Source organism: Gavia stellata, chromosome 3 (genome assembly GCF_030936135.1).
Source record: "Gavia stellata isolate bGavSte3 chromosome 3, bGavSte3.hap2, whole genome shotgun sequence".
NCBI classification, from domain to species: domain Eukaryota; kingdom Metazoa; phylum Chordata; class Aves; order Gaviiformes; family Gaviidae; genus Gavia; species Gavia stellata.
Window position 1 is genome coordinate 30,449,091 of NC_082596.1, and position 22,026 is coordinate 30,471,116.

The 22,026-nt window shown below is 39.8% G+C and overlaps 1 protein-coding gene across 2 annotated transcripts; it reads right to left on the minus strand.

Moving 5' to 3' along the window:
* Positions 1-1,898: 1,898 nt before the first annotated feature.
* On the minus strand, positions 1,899-21,978 carry LOC104264133 (carbonic anhydrase 13). 2 transcript variants are annotated; one of them, XM_059836146.1, is made up of 7 exons: positions 21,940-21,978; positions 15,644-15,841; positions 12,065-12,183; positions 8,678-8,773; positions 7,493-7,555; positions 6,412-6,567; positions 1,899-4,054 (listed from the first exon to the last, which is right to left on the minus strand). In XM_059836146.1, the coding sequence occupies exons 1-7, from the start codon at positions 21,968-21,970 to the stop codon at positions 3,941-3,943; spliced, it is 777 nt and encodes a 258-aa protein (XP_059692129.1). In that variant the 5' UTR covers positions 21,971-21,978; the 3' UTR covers positions 1,899-3,940. The 2 variants fall into 2 exon arrangements, with proteins under 2 accessions (XP_059692129.1, XP_059692130.1); XM_059836147.1 differs by lacking the exon at positions 15,644-15,841.
* Between the last annotated feature and the right edge of the window lie 48 nt (positions 21,979-22,026).

Consider the following 22,026-nt stretch of genomic DNA (forward strand, 5'->3'; position numbering starts at 1 on the left):
TGCAGAACATTGGTGGAAATATAAAAATACTGTATTTTTGTAAGATGTTTTATAAGTTAAGATTTTTATCCTAAGTCCTAAAGAGATGTCAGGGAAGAAGACTCAAAGAAAAATGAGCAAAGGCAAGCAATGGTAATTAAAAACGAAAATGGAACAAGCTCTTTACTCCACAGCTAAAACTACAAAGCAAGATCAGACTGTGGGGGGAAAAACAAAATATAATAGGTCAGAAGTTAGATGTAGTCCATCTAGCAGCAGAGTGACAAAGGAGCTTGTCACAATGCTTTTTTATATTAGTTAATAGATAATAAAAGAAAAAAACATCTCTAGAGAAGCATTCCTCTGGCATTTGTACCTTCATGCTGAGGCTGCGACCTGAAGGTCTGTAAGTCTCTCAGTTACTTGCAACTTTTAACATCTGAAAGCTAGGCAAGATTTATCTCTAGCAACCTTCTTGTTGCCTACCTAAAGCTGCAAGAACCTAAATCCCAATTTTCCTTTCCATTAAGTTTAAAAAAAAAGTATTACTATTTCTTTCTATTATGTTACTTTATTCATATGCCATATTCCACTTGTTCCAGTGAAGTTATTTTGAAATTGATTATTTGGAAGGCTTGGGGTTTTTCCTGGAATTGATTCCTTGAATGCTTTTAGGTCTCAGTTCATGTCTGGAAGGCCACCAAAGTCCTGTTTGCTGAAGCAACAGAGAGACAAATCTCTGAAGGGGCAGAGAAAGCACAGGTATGCAGCAAGTGGGTGTATGGCAGCAAACAGATGTCTGCCTGATCTTCAGCCCACTGTACTCCAGAAGGAAAGACAGCTGCTTCCCAGGTTTTTTCTTTGACATAAAGAAAATTCCCAGCTGATGTTAAACTCTGTCTTTGCAATGTGAAAGACATCATGAGCACGACTGGCAAAGGCTATAGACACAGCAGAGTGCACTGCTTCCCTCCTGTGCCAAAACCAGCAGAGCTGACCCCAAGGTTCTACTGCAGTTTATTTAATTCTGAGAATAAGTTTATGGGTGACCAACCATCCAGCCGTATACAATTCTTGACAGCTACTATTTTCAGCAAATACCCTATATGTTTTTGGTCACTGAGCATTTCATTCTTCTTAGTATAAAGGCTCCAAGTGTGTCAGAGGGTAAACAGTTGATCAAAGAGACCTGCAGCTGGGGGGATGATGACATTATTTTAGCCTTGTTTGCTCTAGAGTTGTCTTAGTACAGCACAGAGCCCACGCTTCAGATTTAATTCCCTGGGAGCACATCATGTAGTCTGGTTGAGATTCAGCGCAGCTTGGGCATACAGTAAGTTAGTGACTGAGGATGCAACCGAGTGCTCAGTGCTGAGACTGGATCCATGCTCTCACCTTACAGTTACAGCAGATGGATAACCCGGGAAGCTGTTCCCACAGGATTTCAGGCAACTGAGCATTTCTAGTCTTTTTCAGATGCCACCACTAGCTTTCAGCCCAGATGCAGTACCATGCTAGGTCAATCTAACATGAACACAGCATCTCCACATTAGAGAATTACCGTGAGTGATGTCTTCTTCTAAAACTTATTTGCATAACTCTATAAAAATAGTCAATAGTTCAAAAAAGTGCTATCAAAAACTTTATGTACAATTGATTGCATGTCTTACCACTGCCAAAGACATTTTACGTGGAATATAAAAAAGTTGCCTAATACTACACTGCCCAAAGATAGACTTCAAATGAGGGGTGACAATTTTTTCTAAAACTAGAGCTGCAAGCACTAGTTATAAAACTGCAGCCTTCTCTGTAAAACTTCAGTTTCTTCAATAGAAAATACAAGACACATTCATAAAATCCATTTTTTATTTTGATAAAATCCATATAAATATCAAAGCACTGGATCAACTCCACTGTTTTCAATATGTAAAAAACATGTAAAACTTTTGTTTCTGATACGAAGCAGTAGCCTTATTACTTTCTCTTCTGAAGCAAACAAACTTTATAAGCTTCGTGCAATTTGTAAACATTTTGTTCATGGTCTGCAGCTACTGACATGACAGGGAAACATATCAGATCCAACACTAAGTCTAAAAAAGGGTGTGAACACACGCAACACGCTCCCGCTCTTTCCACGCACACTTTCCAGACGTCCTCATTCAGAAAGAACCAACCTGAGGTCTTTTCAGCTGCATTCTTCTCCCTATGCCAGCAAACAAAAAGTGCTTGCAGGTTTTTCCCCTTTGGTTAATATCTGTACCTGCTGCCGCTGCCAAATGCCTTTTATTTCTCACATGGTCTATTTGTGTTCTTTCCTTCAGAATACATTCAGAAGGCATGGAGAGGCCTTGCAGCAATAGTAGCTATACTCTGGGGAGCAGAAAACAAAAAAAAATCCACCTATCTTAAACTAAGCTAAAATATCTACGTCTCTATGTCTAATTTATTCAGTTACAAGAAGGTATAGAAAGTCAATCCTGATTGTGATTTCCCTCATGGTTGTCCATCTAAGATCAAAAGATCTGTTGAGGTAAAAGGCACAGCCTATAAACTTTATAAAAAACCAAATTCATGGAAAGCAGTCATGGAAGATGAGTTGGTCAGAAGTTCTACAGAAACTGGTGGTAGTTGCTGCCCATGAAACCTCCAGCTGCCTCTTTCAGGTATCACTGGTTTTCACTATGTAGTTCTCACAGTCTGAGGGTAAATCTAATCCTATACTAAGCTACATCCTATGGCAAGTTCATTAAAAATAATAAAAATAAATTTGGCATAAACCATACAATTATATTCAGAGAACAAAAGCTCCTGAGAGAAGCACAGGCTCAAGTCAATTCATAAAGACAGACATTTCAACACATTACTATGGAGGGCTGATCTTTTATTAGATACTGACTTGATCCTGATATCTTTGGCTTGCTCTAACTGCTATCTTTGGTCTCGGAATATAAGCGCAACCACCCAAGTTCAACTATGACAGCAAAACATCAGCCAGTACCTAGAAGACATTACATACCTGAGTAGTACTGTGCTCCACTGCAAGATGTGAGGCATGCAGCCTGTGTTTCATACTGCAGCGTGCAACGTGTCTAGTATGAAACAGTCCGGAGCAACAGCTACCCCTGCCTCCCGATTTTAAGTGGTAGGAGTCTGATGCTACATGGATATAGTGTTACAGTCCCTCATTGTTCACCAAATGCCACAGACTGGATTTAGGGATGAGCAGTTCCCTCTATGCCCTTCCACCTTGTGGCTTTCAGGTTTCAGGACAATTTCATCACTGTACGTGGTGAAATTCAGGAATACTTAATCCACCTGACGTGATCCTGCAATATACAAAAACCTTACTATATGCTTTTTTAAAAAAATCAATCAGTACATCATTACTGCTATGAAGCAATCAGAACAACAGGATCATATAAATATCTGTTTTACTTAAATGCTGTTAGTCATTACTGCTTTTTGTAGAAGATAAGCATGGTATTGCAGAAGTCAGCAATGAAATTATATCAGCCTTGAAATATATTTTCTTGAGATTTACAGTGTGAAGTCTTACATAGAAGCTAAATGTTACCTTAGAGACCAGAAGAATAATCCCAGAACATCCTTTACTGCCACTAATATCAGGGATCCTGTTCAGTCATTTGGTGGCAAATTCTGGACAGCTCCTTCACCACATCTGTCCCTTACGATTAGCACTGCCCTCTGTGTCTGCAATGCTAACGCCTCAATGCTCCCAAACCAATGCACTCAAACACAGTCAGACCTGTTAACATTGATGAACCTGCAACAACTCAGGACATACTTGCCTGTGAGAAATGACTGCATGGTAAGCAGTAATAAAACAACACCTATTTGTTAAAACAACTCACAAAAAAAAAAGAAAAATCACAAAGTATATTAACTATTAAAATTAATACAGCCTTTGGTTTCAGAGGGATACTACTCTGGCTTTACTCCTTTAATTCCTTCTGACTTCTCGTCCCTTTAAAGGCTGGGGAGGCCGGTAGTTTCTCAGCAAGCAGCAGGCGACCTCATCCTCAGCAGTGCTCAGGAGGCTGCGGAATTTGGCTAGCTGCAATCAAAAGAGACATAAGGTTCACCAGAAAACCCTCACGCTCATACTAATGAAAAAGCATGTAGTAAATATAAAGATACTTGTCACCTTTTTTCTGCCAGGAAGAATGGAACTGTATTTTTCTAGGGCGTGTGGGGAATAGCAATTTCACCATTTCTCTCCTTGCAAATGAAAATCCATGACTACTGAGAAAATCTCCCAAAATACGTGTCAGAATGAAACTGCATAAGGATTATTTGTTTCCTATATTCACACTTTGTCTTCCATAACTTGATCTAAAACAGGGGTTTAATATTTTTTAGTTCGGCTTTATAGTTTAGAGATTCTGGAATGTTTTGTGCCAAAAAGTAGTTTTCTTATGGGCATCTGTGTACATCTTCTTGTTCAAAGAGTATATTCACAATTAACCTGGAATAGTAGGTGTGGTACTACAGAAAGCTTCTGTAATTAGCACTTTTCATCTATTAAACATGTACTCAAAACAGGAGAGATTCCAAATTTTTCCCCTGTGAATACAGAACAAGCCATTATTCATACCTCAGCGTAAGCTTCTCTGCTTAAGCTGATCTCAGCAGAAACCCAGAAACCAGCAGAAACCCTCCATGTCTAAACCTTGGGAAATCCGAGTCTGATTTCTGACCTGAAGTTTAGTATTTTGTCTAATTTCTAATATTTCCAATATTTACTGTCTCTATTCCAATATTTACTATTTCTATATACCACCCTACTTCCCTTCTAGGTTACCAAAGGTAGGACAGCACAAAAATCATTCCACTATAATAGAGCATTTAGCTGTATGGCAGATTGCATCTTAATTGCATTAAGAGCAAAAAAAGTCAATACTATCTTACTTCACCCCATTCTAAAGCTAACATTTGTAACTCAGGCTCCCTGTGAGTTTCTAAAAACTTGACATGTATTTTTAATTTCTTTCAACCTGAAAAGTGCACCAAAAAGTAGGTAGTAAACTGTAAAGCCCTGAAGAAATACGAACTTGAGGAATAAAATCAAATGGCAAAACAGTATCAGTCATGGTGATGACTGATCAATCACAATGGTGGACATTACTGGAAACAAACACTTTTAGCTACATGCATGCTTCTATTTATAAGAATATAGCACATTTATACTTTAATACATAAGATATAGCTACAGTCTGTGAAAAATGAATAGTAAAGAATCACTGTATTTGACATTGTTTCTGACACCGTGTCCTCTGAACCTGTTACATATGGGTATCTGCATACAGTATTTCACATTTTAGAATGTATTAATTATAGATTAGCCCAAGTAAGAACCTTTTATCCTGAACAATGGCTTGTCTTTGGGAAATTGGTATCTTAACACAAATTTTCAATCCTACATCCATACATATTGCAACGAATCTTACAAAGCCAGACTGAGGGGAGTGGGGAAGGGATACACAGGACAAAAATGCACACACTGAGGAAATACATGACTTCAAATCAGTTACAAACAGAATTTGAGGTCTCCTGACTAACAAGCATCCCGTTCAATGAACTTTCTCAATGTTTTGCACAAAGACTGAAGTCACCGTTTCTGCTGAGTATATGGCCTAGGGTATTGAATTTTCTGACGTATTTATAATATTGACCATGAATGAGACAAACGCTGTAGTACAAAAATCTTAAGGTTTATAGTGTGTCCAGAATACTGCTAAGACATTGCAGGTGACGTACTTATCAACATCTAATGTTAGAAGCTATAATCTGACATACTTCAGTGTCTCCAGTGGGAAAAACTCTTTATACCTAGGACGACCATCCCACTGGGTGTCACTGTTGCAACGTTAATATACAGCATGAAGCTTAATTTGACAAGAAATGTAAGTAGACTCTTTTACAGGGTATCCCACTTTTCCTAAGATAGCCTAACATAAAAACCAACTTATTACAATTGTATTTGCTTTTCATAATTCTAGTAAATTCACCAAGGTTTACATATCTGGAATGCAAGAAGAAATTTACTATTGATCTCAGAAATAAAAATGGCAGAGAAAAGGTTTGAGCAGGATGCGCAAATAACTAAATTGAGTGGAATTCCAGGATTTCTTAGCATCAGAACCCTTTTTTCTGTAAGTTCCTTGTGGGTTATTTTTGATTGTTAATTTTTAGATTATGCAAATTCTTTTTAAAAAATGGATAATAAATAGCTGTTACACAAAGAAAGGCAACAAGAAGTCATGATAAATTTGATAGACACATTTTGTCCTCTGAAAATTTGATAAGGTATGCAATGTCAAGGTCTGCAAAAGAATACGTTTTTGGGTGACATTTACAGTTTGAAGTCTTACAAAAGCAACTTTTCTATAGCAGTGAAAAATTGAAAAATACCTGTTCAGAACAAACACTTATGGGCTCTCTCAAAACAATCCAGATGACACTTTCAAGAAGAGGTGGAACAGTGAGAGAGCCAAAGTAAGTCCAGTAATCCAGGGACTTGGGAAGCAGACAGCTAGGATCGAAGTTTGTGAATAGTGCTCTTTTACCCTGGAAAATGAAAAAAAAGCTCATTGTGGTTCTAGATTAAAAATATTTAGAAAACTATTTCTTACACAAAGTTTAAAAAAAAAGGAAAAAACAAGGCAATATTATCTAAAATCAGGAGGCCAAGATAAATCATGACAAAAGAGATAGAGCTTGTTCCACTATGGGATGGGCTGGCAGCATCCTGGATGATCACAGCAGGTGAGCCAGTGCCCTTCTGAGGAGGTCTTACCTGTGCCACAGCTTTGCTGCTGCTATCCTCGATGCCAGCAGGACACCATCAAAGGTGTCATCTTAGCATACACTCCCCATAGTTACAAATGACCATGGGATGGAGGTTGGGGGGAGAGGTGAGAAGATGTTAGAGTGTCAGCGTGGTCTCTCTGGGGCTGGCGGAGTAACCGCGCAGGTTACTGCCACCTGCTCCCCTTCCCATTCGCTCCTCCCAGGCCCACGGGTTACTACTTCTCCCTGTTCAGGCTACCAGGCCAGAGATGCCTCTATGAAACATGATGCTGTGAGTCTGGCTGATCGCTCTCACACATACAATAGCTTATTTTTCACCCTGTACCTCAGCAAAACAGGGGAGGAAACCTTTCCCTCATCTTTTTCACAGCTTTCCATAAAGTACGTTCTTCTCCTGTTAATATTCTCATAGCAACAGATTTGTCAGAGGTTAGGTTCTGTAAGGAATTAGCTTTTTCCTCTGATCTCTTGTTGTATAAAAATTATTTTTTGTCTGCTTAGTTTTTAACTTTACCTAACAAGAATGCTCTTAAACTGTCCCAAATCAGAGTTAGAAATGGGTAACTATGAAACTAGGGACTAGGGAACATGAAGGTGAAGGAAGTAGCAGCCAGGTTACCAAAAAACCAGAACAACAAAAGCAACCACTAGTATTAGTATTCTTTTAGAAGCATTCGTTCACCTTGATTCTGATGGTGTCCAAACGGTCAGTAATCTTCTTCAGCTGAGGGTTGCATTCACCAATCTATTAACACCAGAGAGGAGAAAGAAATACTTGAGCTCCAGAGAAAAATAGCAAAAATAAATGATCAGAAAGCAAATGCATACTGAAACTGTTTTATATACCTTTACTTAAGTGACTGTGAGATCTGGTATTTTTTGTGAGTACAAGCCTGTGACTAGCTGGTCCTTAGAAATAGTACTGGTCGTAAAGAAGATCCACTCCCTTGCTGACAGTATTTATTCTGGCTACTCATAGTAATTATTTCAGCTACAAAAGATCCACAAACTTACACTGCAGGGGAATAAAAGCAATTTATTTTTCATGTTTTGTATGCAGGATATTAAAAGTTTTAGGCTTACATCTGAAATTTAAATTGCTTATAACAGTGAAAACATCATTTTTATGTATCACAAGCAGAATTTGCCAAGAAATACAGTGAAACTTTCCTTGAATCATTATAATGTAAACTGGAAGGACAGAATTACTGAAGCAGTTCTCTGCCACTGCTGCATGTAATGGCTCACTGACTGCGCCAGCACTAGCACTAGCTGTGCCCAGTAAGCTGTGGCAGCCAGGCAGAAACCACAGATTTGACGAAAGCCCTATCCTTTGTCATGGATTGTGTGAATTTTCCATCTGCTTCTTCAAGCAGAAGTCAATGAAGCTGTTGCAAGAGTTGAATTTCACCTTAGAATTGCTGCAGGAGACAAAGAGGTATATAATGATTACAAGGAAATTCTCCAGATTCTGGGTTTTTCTTTTTTCAGAAGAAACTATCAGCTCAAAAACAAACTGTTAAAGAAGCATTCAAAACAAATCAGATTGCCCTTGGTAGTCAAGCACAAGTTATCGGGATCAATATAGAGGCCGCTGAATTAAGTTCCACATCTTACACTGTACAGGAGTGCAGACTAGACAAACTGAAGGGCCCCACTGTCTTGAAAATCTATTAATCTGATATTTTTAACCTTCAAGCAAGCACAGTTTTCTATACTGGAAAGTAAACAGTATGAAGGAAACAGTATAATTTAATGCCCATATAAAACAACCATCTCTTTAGCAATAATTATACCAACTATCAGCATTATCCCTTTGGGCCCATAATGCAGATTTATTAGGAGGGCTGAGACATTTTTTTCTTACCTTCAGAAATACAGCCATGACTGCTAATCCATCTGACTGACGAGCTGCCTCAACAAAACTGGAATACTTTTCTGAGTTCCAGTGGACCACATGAAGCTGAAAAGCAAGAGACACAGACAGCATCAACTCCCGCTGAACTCACATAGTCAAAACTTAATACTACAGTTTTACTGGTTTTGATACTCTACTTTGCTCTTTTGTAATCAGAGCCATTCAGTTTTCTAGATGCAATTATTTTTTTAAATTGGTAAATATATAGTTCACACAAATGGCAAAAAGTATTTCCAGTGGTTGGGATTATTCAAAATTTAGCAGCAATCAGCACACTACAGCGCCTGGCAAACTGCTGTTGGGTCCCCAGATTTTGAACAGAGAAACTAAGACAAGATATCCCATGGTTATATAACTAAAGCGTTTAAATCCATTTTTAGTACAGCTGATTTTACAAAGTGATTGAAAATCATGAGAATGTTATTAGTTGCTCCTCTTTTTCCTTAATTAAGCTTTCAGTAACATTAATCAGCCACATAAATAGCTAGAAAACAGGCAGAGGAACACACATTAAACTTGCACTGACCCCTTTTCCCTTGTTTAGTTTAAGCTGAACATCAAAATTTCATTTTTGATACTTTCCAAATGTCATTTTCTATGATTCCAGTAGTTAGGCACTTACAAGCAGCTTGATTATCTCAGGTTTAAGCATTTGCATTTCCAACATGCATTATTCTGGAACTCTTCTGCGGTAGTTGCGTAAGCAGCTTAAAGACAACACATAGCCCAGTGGGGAAAGGAAAAGCCCATGATGTCTACCCCCATACCACCTCAGTCCCTCCTGCTAAGCCAGGTTTCCTAAATCCTGGCCACACTCTGCAGTGGGAGCTCCTGGTTCCCGGGAAGCACCAGGACATCCCAGCCTTGAGCAACGGTCCGACTGCCAAACTGGAGAAAGCACAAACACTCACACAGCACTTAAGACTAAGTACTTCACAAATGTTAATTACTCTTACAAATTCTCAGTGGATTAGTAACTCTTAGTTTTTACATAAGGAAAGAGGCTCAGAAGCAGGGCATGAGACTGGCTTTTCTAAAATTGGTGAACATCTTTTCAGACTTTGAACTTTACTCTTTAGCAGTGCTGAAAAGCAGCTCCACTGAATGACTTAAACTGGGATGAACCCCTGAAAAAAAAGACTTCCTTTTGCAATACAGCACTTCAAAGTAAGAGCAGTTTAGGAAAGCTGGAACTTGCTTTAAAAGTTTTCTATGGGAAGGAACACAGCTGCATGGCTGAAACAGGGATCTAGGAGTGCGAAGATTTTGACTTTAAACCTCAGTCCTTGACTAAACTCTATGAGTTTCCATACCTGTACAATGGAGCTCTTACTTGGTGTTACAAGGTATAATTAATACTTGTTAAGCACTTGGGCTCTAAATTGCTGAAACGTTACTTCCAGCAAGTAAGGAATCCCACTGAAATCAATGATACATGTGTACTCATGATGAAACACATGCTGGCTCACAGCTTCAGAGATCCTTGAAGGAAAGTTGCTAAGAATATTATAAATTAAACCAGGAAGAGAACATAGTCCAGTAAACCATTCTCAGGTGCATTAGTATCCTGGAGCTCGTACTGCCTGCACCACTCACTATTACAAGTTCACAGAAGCTACATTGAACAACTTTTAGACAATTACATTTTTACATACACAAAAATGAAACAGATACTCTCAGTCAGAATTGACTTTTATTGTGGATTTTAAAAAAAGCAAAAAACCAACAAGAACAAAAAGGAAAATTCCCGCAACTAAATAAACCTCACTCCCACTCCCTCACAGCTTTACCAAAAAAACCCCAAACCAACGCTCCCAAACCCAAAACCCCCAAACAAACAGAGCTGTGAAACACTTTTGGGTACAGCCCCATTCTCAATGGCTTGTGACTTCTCTTTAAGGAATATATCCCGTCTTACCACCGCTCTGTCACTGCAGCTTGTGAAGAGACCTTGATCAGACCATACGTTGTCACAAAGAATGGAGCCATGGATCCCTTCTGCTTCCCGGTGGTCTTAGGGGGCTGAACCTTGCAGTCTTCTTTACCTGTACACTACTTCTTTCTTTGACTTGGTCGATGCTTTTTCTTGAAATCTTACACATCTTCCTTACGAAGGTGAGCACTGAAACCATCTTCATGTGTCCTTCTGAGGTATTTTCTTTTGTGTGAACAGTGCTCAGAAGCCTTGATCTTAATTCTGGGTTTCTTATCCCAAAGCCAAAGTGACATCTAGAGAGCTTCTTGTGGAGGGTTACCCAACCAACAGGTAACGGAAAGGTTTTTAGACTGGCTAGAAATTCAGAGATATTTTCTCCTTCCATTTGGTTTCTTAGATGGGAAACATACATATATTTTCTCAGCTAGAAATTTGGTTTTGGTACTTAATGGTTTTAAAGCACCTCTATTAATTCTTTATATTCCATCTCACCTGGGTCCTGTGGAAAACATAAGCCTTTAAACACTGCAAATGTCACTTTTCCCCATTAGTGTTAGAAAACGGATTTTGTTTCTGACCACTATCTCTTACAGCATTTCCAGTAAAATCTGATCACACCACTGTGCATACATTTCATTTTTTTTCTTCTTTAGTATTATGTCTTTTATTTGTCCATTACCATTTATTGTTATACCTTTTACTTCTTATTAACCCCAGAAAACTCTTCACTGTCTGAACTACTTGATGTTAAAGATCTCAGTCTCATCAAAATACTCCACGTTACTTCCATTTGCAAAGAGGAATCGGATACTGAATACTTTTTACTGTGGACTACTCAAACGCACCGAAGGAGACAGAGCAGGAGCGAACTCTCCATGCCAGAGCAGATGGTGCACTTCTCCCTGTGGCACGCTGCCTCCACTGAAACGCAGTACCTCCACAGACAGCAGGCACCCCACAGATATTAAGGTGCGGTTCTCAAAGTCATAACCATCACATTGCTAAATGCACCACAAAATGCAACGCTTCTAAGTCTTGCATAAACTTTACACTGCACGGGCCCCAAACCAAATAATTCTGTGGTTTGTAACTGAAGCTGACTTTGAAAATATTCTCCACGGAAGAGACAGTGAAAGACAAAGTTTAAAATAACTCTGGAACATTAAATCTTGCTCTTATCAAGCTCTTGTCTTCTGTACTCCTTTTTTAATCCTCTCCAAAGCTTTCAAATAGGTTCTCCTTTGAGAAAGGACCAAACATGCAACACTTCAAGAAGACCGCTTGTCTTTTGGTAAAATGGGGGGAGAATGAAAAGCGGGCAGAGGAGGGGCAACATTATTCTTACAGTGGAAAACTAGTCGCAAGCTGAGAGGTACAGATGACTCCATGTAAAGCCTTACCTCTGCCGCGTACTTCATCCCATCCACCGCGTGCTCGGAGCCGGCTTCGTCGTTGGACCCCCAATGGAAGTGAATCTGGCGCAGCCTGTAGGTCCCGCTGAGCGGCCCCCCGGTCAGCACTGGAAACCCAAGCAGAGGAAAAGGCTTCACTGCAGGAACGGGAGACAATACCCACATCCTCTACCCTCACACCAGACTTCAGTCTTTGGACAGTCCCCTACTCCTCAAAAGCTGTCTCAGATGGCTTCCCATTTCTCTGAAGTACTACATAAACCCTCGCTTGTTCAGGATATGACTTTCAAAATTGCATTTATGTGTAGATTAGTGGGTTGTGGCCCACTAAAGTGTACATTGTTATCACCAGGTTTGTCTTGCTATGGGCTGGATATTTCTCAGAAGATGGGAAAATATTTCTGTTTTGCAAGTGGTTTCCTCTCTTGTATGGATCTAAAAGAATCACCGAGAAATTAAGCTTAAAATGTAAGTTTTATGAATAAAAGGGAGTACCAGAAAAATATAATGTGAACAGAATTTCTTCTCCTTTTTGAAATTTGGAGGAAAGTAGGTGGAGCTTAAAAAAATTTTCAAGACTCTTGCCTTCATTTGCAACTACATCCAGTTACATTGAAGTCTGAGAAAAAGGAGCATATATTAACATAAATAAAATGAAGGCAACACTACATATGCATTGTACAGCTGCAATATTACTGACACTTAATTAGCCATTTATTTCAACTTAACATGCATATGGGTGGGCTTTTCATTGTTTTGCTTTTGCAAATCCTCATCTTTTGCTAATCAGAGCTGGAATGAAAACATGTCTGCAGAGAGACCTGAATGTGAATCACATTCAGAAAGATTCCTTGTTCACCGCAAAACAAATCACCCCACTCTCCCAGCTCCATATCTCCTCTGAGGGTTTGGGAATTAATCTGGGCTGGTTTACCGGCTCATTATAGAGATTTTAAGGAGAAAGGATGGGAGCTTTAACCAGACAGCTTTTAAATTAAGAGCACTGGGGAGGACAATAGTAATTCTTTCTCTCTTCTAGGTTTAGTCCAAAACTTAAGCTTTGTTAGCAACAAAATACCACCAAATAAAGATAAAAGAAGAATTTCTTAAGTTGCTATCTGCTAACACAAGTAGCCTGGCTAATGAAAAGGAACTGGAATCGTTTATCTGTGAGGAAAAATATTTGACCTCCTTAAAACTTCAACTCAAAACCATGCTTTTACAGAGCCTATAAACCCAGTGAACAAAGGGCACGGGGAAGCGGCACTCCTAAAACAAACTCCTTCTTTCAAGGACTGAAAACTTGGAGGCAAATGATCCTAGAAATGTGTAAAGATTGCTGTTTTAAATGGCTGAGGGAAAGCAATTATGTAGAAATGCATCAGCATTCAACGAAACACTTCTGCTGAAAAATGTGGAAAATGGCGTGATGATGTATTTTTACCACATCATACAGTGATGGTAAAACCCTTCCATTCCAACAGCAATTAAGGAAGAGGTTAGTCAGAAGCTATTTAAGGCAACTATCAGTATCTCAAAGTTTGAAAAGAGCTGGAAGAAGAGGTCTTTGAAACATCAATAGACCAATTTCAGAGAATAGAGCTAATGTGCCTCCAAAGAGGATAATCAGAATTACACAAACAGTTACAGACTTGACAGCCCAGTTTCAATGCTGGCCAAAGTGAAGAAATAGTTCATATGGAAGTCAGTTAATAATGAATTAAAAGGTGCTAATGTATTTAGTACCAATTAATTTGATTTTTTTTTTCTTTCATAGAACCACCATATGGCAGGAGTGCTTACTTCACAGGGGTGCCCCAGAGGCCAAATTTTGGCCCTAGAAAATTCAGTATTTTTTGATCAATGACCTGAAAGAAAACAAAAACATTACTGATAAAGTTTGTCAGTGACAAATATTAGGGAAAATAGTGAAAAACTCAGTTTATGGATACAGAAGGATTTTAATTCTTTGCTAAGTAAGGCATGATAATGTCCAAAATGTAAAGCCATGTGTGTGGACTGAAGAATCGAGTCCATACATAGAATATATGGAGTCTCCTGAAGGAGACTGGGGATTACATTTGTTAATTATCTGATCAACATCTGTCAGTGCTTTGCCATGAACTATATCCTTGGAGCTATGGCCTGAGGAAAGCAGTAAGAAAGAGGATCACATTACCACTGCTTTGGTACCATTGTAAGCCTACAGAAATAGTATGTTCAGGCCCTGTCACTTCATGGATGGAGTTAGAAAGTGGAAGAGGTTCTTGGTGTATTCATATTCATACTTATTACTTTAAAAAAAAAAAAAAGAAAAGGAGTTTAGGAGTTTAAAGGCTGAGTTGATCTAACTCACACCAGAAATAAAGTGTGATTTCAATTTTTTTAATTGTGAGGATAATTAACAATTAGAACAACTTACCAAAGGCTGTGGTAGGTTCGTCATCGCTGGAAATTTTGAAATCAAGATTGTATGTTTTTCTAAGACATGTGCTTTAGTTCACCCACACCTACTAGGCTTGAAGCAGAGATTAATTCTGGGGAGTCCTGTGGCATCTGACACACACGAGGTCAGACCAGATCATTGACGGTCAGCTGATGGCTTTCAGGCAACATCCAATGTTGCTTGTATCAACAGAAAATTTAAGAATTAAACTAAGACTGCCCAGGAAAGCAAAGTATGATGTTGTCTCCATCTAGGTATCTCCCAGTTGCCAATATAAGCAAGTAGTTCCTCAGGACTAATGGACAGGGTGATCACAAATCAGTCCCCCTCTGGCTTTGACCCTTGTGAATGCACCATATGGGCTTGGATCCTCAGCTAAGCCTCGCACAACCACACAAGGATTTTATTGCTCGTAGAAACTGCACTCCTACAGTTTCAAGGGGAGGTGTGCTAGCTTGCCTACCATCCAAGAGAAGGTTTTAAAGATGAAGGCACTAACATCACAAGACTATGCTAAACCAGAGAACTTCTAAATAAGAATTACTGCTTGCAAAAAGGGAAGCTACATACGCCTAGAAAAGACTGGGACAATAACACTTTTCAGAGAAGAAAAGGGATCACTTGGGATATATTTCATTTGTTCTGTATTGGCTCTTTCCTGACACAAGAAGTTCAAGTATGGATCGTAAAAGGGAAAAACATATATAACCAAACCTGCAGCTAAAGTCAGATAAGAGACTTGAGCGATTCGGTTGGAATGAACCTGTAATGAGACACAAAGGATTCATCTGCAGTGAGAGAGAGCAGCATTTGAAAAATTGTACACAACACTGTTCAAACATGGGGGCTGGCACTATCTAGCTGGTTGGGGTGGATCAAACCATCCCTGTGAAAAGGGAATCCTATCACTTTCTGAGAAATGCAACCTCAAACTCGTGTCCAAATATGTTCCCGCATCGTATCATGCTGAAAGACAGGGAAGAAAGGAATCTCTCATCCGGAGCAGCAAAGCCTTACTGTTTATGAGGAGTTCATACCCGGCAGTGAGACATGCCCAGGCTGTATGTACTTTATTCAGGAAACAGTGGAAGAAGATGCAGTGCAACAGGAAAGGAACAAACCTGATTTGTTGACGGTGTCATCAAACTCAACACTGGTGGAGTGCCCATTGTTAAGGATGATTTTAGCAGAAGCCGGATCGTAATTGGGATTTAGAGGACGGAGAGAGGGATCATACTTGGTTTCCTCAGTTTTGATGTCGATGGGTGACTGGCGGTCTCCATTAGCAACAGGAAAAACCTCCTTCCAGTGGGCAGGCCCTGCAACACATTGGAGGAGAAGTCTGAATTGATGGCAGTGCCCTGCTTCATACGAAAGAACAGTCTCCTTGAATTGTTCTTGTTTGCATCTTTTAAATTCAAAGAGGTTGTATGAGAAAAACAAATCAAAATATTCAGCTACTTTTGCTGTACCACATTGCACCAGCAGCTCTCAGGACCCCTTTATCTACCTTGCATGGTGTATCTAACTGTATTTGGCCTTTGAACAAGGCCACATGCAGCAGGCAGATATTTAATTATCCACAGCTAAGGCTCAACTATGCACAAGTTATATCCAACAAATGCTCATTCAAATCAAGCATCCTGTATCAAACAGGCACTGTGCCCCAATAAATATTCAACATGTAATTTTTACCTAATATCATGTCTCATTATGTCTTTAAGGACTACCTCTTATCTATCCAAAATCCCTGATTTAAGGGATTTTTATACCTTAGTCGTTGGCAGCAAAAGACCTGAGAACACATCTTCTACTGACTACACTGAATGAGATGGGGAGATGTCAAAAAAGATAAAAAGACTAAGTGGTGCATGGACTCTCCTGGGGCCTGATGGCAGTGCCTGTAACCTAAGCATCGCTGCACAACCTATCACCTCCTCCCAACCCATCAACCCTGCAAACCAGCTGTCACAACAAAAGAGAGATTGTCACCCTCTAACCATAAAGCCTACACATGCGCACACACATGCATACACACACGCACACTAGTATAGTGCTAACAAAATCAGCAAAGAACAGGAACGCTCAGGACAGTGGTGCCTGCACGAGGTTTGGATTTCTACCACCTCCTGCTGATAAATAAGAGTAGATCTTCCAGACACAGACTTGCACCAACATTCACCAGAGTTAGCTAGAAATTAAAACACTAAAGAAGCTGTTAATCAATACTAGTGATCTCGAGTTAACCTTCCTCTCTCCATGCAAGCTAAGCCAAAAGTCAGCTGAAAAGCATTGTCTCTGTAAATCAACAATATGGATACGAGAAAAATGGCAAATATTCTAAAATAGTAAGAAAAGCTTAGTTGATGAGATGTGTGAGGTGTCTGTTCTTATCTGCTAAACATCACAGAGTCCTCATTAAGAGTATGTGTGCCATTGTTGAACCATATTTAAATAATAAACAATGTGGAAAGGGGCCATAGAAGAGAAATAGGGACAATAAATTGCTTGGGGAATATGTTCTATAAGGTAAAGACAGCAAACAAGGTTTAGGATGGAGAAGAGGGTAAGGTAAGGGAAAAGGGAAACTGGAAAAGGGCTAATGATCTTTCAGTATTACAAAGACCAGAGCACTTGTTTTTCCTCCAGGCTTATCATGGGTAAGAAGCATAATAAATCAACTAAGAGAGACTGGATGTAAGAAAAACTTACATATGAGCATCAGAACTTAATCCTGTAAAATCTGCGTCACTGGAAGGTAACTGATCTCAGTCTAAAAATCATCCTGTTTGTTTGGGTCTTTCTGGATGGCTTAGCACTTAAATAAACATGATGATAAAAACAGTTTAAGATGTATTACGCTGTGATTAATAGCCTAACATCAAAAGTTGTCAGGTAGTTTTCTCTCCTCAACTTCAATAGAAGTGAACACAGCTTAGAAACTCGCAGGTGCTGAAATAACCCAAGTGCCCCAGCAGTAAATCAGGGAGGGAAGCATTCCACGGTGCCGTGGGGAAGCAGCTTGCACAGCCACCTGGGCAGAGCCTGACTGTCCTCTGAGCAGCACCAAAAAATAGAAGAGGGAAGGAGTACCTTGTAAAGACCAGCCTAAGAATTAAATCTCATATAGAACAAAGGCAAGGGCCTTCAGTCTTGAGTTTGTCGAAAAGTCCTTTTGTTAATGTTTTCATTAACTAAATTCAGTAAGCAAACCACTTCTAAGGCAGAAGATAAAAATCCTACTGGCTTGAAATACAAAGCTGTTTAAACTTAATTCTTCTCACTTCACAAATGGTCATCACAGCTATTCAATATTTTAATTACATACAGTTTAGCATATGATATAATTTTAATTGTGTTTAGATCCTAGTACCTTGTAGTTAGAGACACAATGCACAGTTTTATTAATTGAAGAAGCACCACTCCGTCATTTATACCTAACTAACTGCTGTGATTTAGGATGCTTAGAAAAAGCTTATTGCTACTTAATTTTAATGCTTAGGATATGCCTAAGCTGAGGAAAGGCAAAATATATTTATGTGCTTAACGACTTGGTTCTATTGCTCCATCTCAGCAACAACTACAGTTATTGTACAGTGAATAATATGAATTATTTGCATTCATAAACAATATGAATGTGCCAAAAAGAGGACCCAAGGCTGTAATTCTGACATTAGCTAATTATTCAACAATAAACTTCAGTTCTGAAAAGACATTGTACCTGCTTTTGTACTTGTCCTTAGCTCAGACGACCAAAATTATCTTTTGCTTTGGTGATTAAACGTCTGTCAGTAACACAAGACTGCCAGAAATCTGACCTTTCAAAATATACAGGAAAATATCAAGAAACTTCAGCTCATTTTGTACCACTTGGTTATATCAAGTGGTATTCTTTACTAGATTATCTACCAGCAGTCTAATACAATTATCATACTCTTGCCACTCTATGAAAACTGTGGCTCAATTTATTACTACGGACCCCATCCCAAAGCAAACTTCATGTATGACTGTTGGAAAATAAATCATTACAGCTGGAAGAGACGCTCAAATGCATGTCACACAATCAGATTCAAGCCAGTGGGATCTCCAGGGTGAAAATGTCTTCTGAATTTGGACCTGAATTATATGCCTTGGTCTCAACATAGTGTATAATTTGATTTTCTAGCTATCTACTTTAAGACATACCCATGAAAAGTGTAACTCATCGATTCACCTCCCTTCATTTTTTAATTTACTGAAGGAACATGCTTAAATATACTGATTTCTGAATTTATGAAATCCCCTCCTGTTGATGGGAAAATGTTCTTTTGCTCGAGGAGATTACCTAGTAGCTCTTAACAATCAAAGCCATTGTGAGCAAGATATAGGACAAAAAACTGAACCATCTGCTCTGAAGATTGCGTGCCTTTATCTTGGACACAGAGTTACCAAATGCGACGCACACCTCTGTCACTTTTAGATTAGACTATCGCTACTTACGGTACCCACCAGCATTGTGCACATTCAGTGCATGAACTAGATCTCATGAGGAAGACAGGAGTTTGTCAGGATATGCAACTTGCCATAGCACCTAACAGCACTGCTTTTATACCCAGCTGGAGTTAAAGGTCATGGGCTTCATCAAAAGGCTAGACTAACTTGAAACAAGCCTAGCGGAGGCATCGCAGGATACAGTTCAGTTGCAGTGAGCCTCTATACGGCATAAATCGAGTACGTACAGGTGAAAAAGCGGATTCTTTTTTTTGACAGTTGTCTAGTACATACAGATAGTTTATTAGTTTAGTATGGTCTGACCTCTGCAGGATCACATCCTCATTTGTTGCTAAAGAGAATCCATTGCCCAGTTTATCATATACAAAATGCTTAAATGTATAAAGTTAGGTTTGCAAGTAATTTAGTTGCATATTCGATTACAATAAGCTTAGCTCTAAGAAAAACAATCGGAAATTCATAATGGGTAAAATTAAGTGCCATTTTTTAAAGCAGAGAGCAAAATTATGTAATTATTCTGAGGGAGAAAAAAATAATATAGGGAATTCATATCCCTTTTTGCTTATAAAAATCCTCAGTGTTATAGTTGTAACTAGACCAAGAGACATTTTTGCAGTAAAACACAATACATGTACGTACTTTCCATATATGTTATTAAACAAATAGTAAACTGAAGGCAATTGATTCTCAGTTTGTCTTTTAGCTAAGGCAATTCCCCGGTTAGCTAAGGGGACTGTTTTCTGTGAAGGGGTGAGAACATTCCCCTCTTCGCAGGACCCTTGAGCAGCTAAGAAAAGCATGCATGATGCCACATTGAAGCCAGTTTTCAAGATCTCGGTATTACACCTCCATAAATAAGCACCATCAAAACTGTGAGGCAAGAACAGTGGCAAGAAAGCAAATGCAAAGGTTTGCATAGAAATAAAATAGTGTCTCTTTGCATTTCAGAAATACGTGCATCAAAGCAGGGGAGAACATTTAATTCTGTGTATACCAGTCAGACCATGTCCCTATACATAGACATACCATATATGCTGACATGTATGTGTAATATTTGACAGTTTACTTTATGCACATACTGATTTATGTTGCAGTTATTATTGCTAAGGGGCAAATGAATTTTTGCCTGGTTTAAAAAAAACAGTGCTTTTATCACTGCAAGTAACAAACGCAGAACTCAGAGTGAACGCAGATGTCTTTCCAACTCTTTATGAAATCAACTTTAATATATGACAGCACCAAATTTAATTAATTTCACTTTGTTGCTACCTCCTTAGTTGCAAAAGCTAATCTTAGTCTCAGGGAAACTATTCAGGGCCATGCAGGGCAACAAAATTTTTCAAGAATTAGGGCAATCTCCAGCATCTGCTATTCAGCAAAACAAGAAACAAACAAAACCAGAAACAAGCAAAACCAGAAACAAGCAAAACCAGAAACAAGCAAAACCAGTAAAATAAATGCATAAAAAGAGAAAAAGCTGAGGAATAAAACTGATGCTAGGGAAGAGCAGTGAAGTGTTGGATATCCAATCCTCTCACCATTAGTTGTCGGGGAGAGGCAGGGGGAAGGGGATGGACTGATGAGGAACTACCCACCCTAGCTGCTGGAGGCTCCGAGAGAGGAGAGCGAGAGAAAGCCAGACTCCACCTCGAATATGTTATTAGCCAGTAAACAGAGTTTTATAGGAGAAATGGGGCTTCAAACAAGGTCCAGAGCCACCCCGACAGAAATTCTGGTACTCCCCCCCCGGGCCCCGAAGTTGAGAATAGTGAAGGAGGAGGGATAGGATAAGGGAAGGAAAGTGGGCTTCTTATCTGGACAGTGCAGGTGAAGTCCACGCACTCTTGGAAAACATATGGAGAAACAAATTTGAAAAACAAGACCCATTTACGTCTTCAGGGGAGGGGTAGAGCAGACTGCACAGCCATAGATAACACGCCCAATCATTGCAACATTGCTGCGATGCACCACCACCCAGTTTTTCAGGAAAAGTATATCCATCAAGAAAAGATTGAACAAAAGGGCCAGGCAGGAAAGGTAGTACTTGTGCAAACAGTATTCCAAACTCCAAGTAATAATATAAATGAAGCATACTCCTATAGGCATTAGTATATGCAAATATATAGCTGTCTCCTTTTACTATCATGGTGGTTTATGTCTCTGCACTATAATAGACAATGTAAGTTATTCCATTTACTTTAGCAGAGCTGAGTCTCCAATTTACAAAAGCATTTTCATTACTACTTGAATGGCTTGTGAGCCGGTCTGCACACAGGAGCAGCGTTTGCATGACTTACAATGCAAAACAGAGGAAAGTCTTTAAGACTGCTGATGAGCACATCTTGGGACTTCAAAGACCGACAAGATTAAGGAAACCATGAAACAACTAAAATCCAAAAGCGTCTCCTCTTAGATGCATAGTTACACATTCAAATGACCGATTCGGGTAGCTCGTATTTCCCACCACATAACAGAAGCAGAACACAGCCGGAGTCAGAAAGGCACTGCCGATACAGCAGCTCTGATCAGTGTGACCGTCTAATAAATACCGGATATGTACGTGCAACTGGTCGACTAGACGAGCAAACGAAATCCCAACAGGGAACGAGACAGACCAATTTTCCAACTCAAAGCCAACCCCCGACCCGACTCTGCAGGCGACGCTGCGCGCGTGAAACGCCGCTCTCAGCAGCCAGCCTTGCATCATTCCGAGACAAAAATCTGCTCGGTCTCACGTTGCCATGCCTCGACAGCATTTCCGCTAATTCAGCCTTCTCGTGGGCTCGGGAGCTGCCGAAGCCAGCTGCGGGAGATGCCCTCGGGGGTGTCCCGCTGGCCGCGGCTGGAGCGGCCGCCCCGACGGCCCCGCGGGGAGCACCGCGGCCGCCCCCGGCCCGCCGCCCGCCGCCCCCCGCCGCCGCCCTACCGTTGTGTTCGTCGTATCCCCAGTGCAGCATGGCTCTGGTCTCCTGCCGGGACGGGACGGGCTGGGACGGGCTGGGAGGGGAGAGGC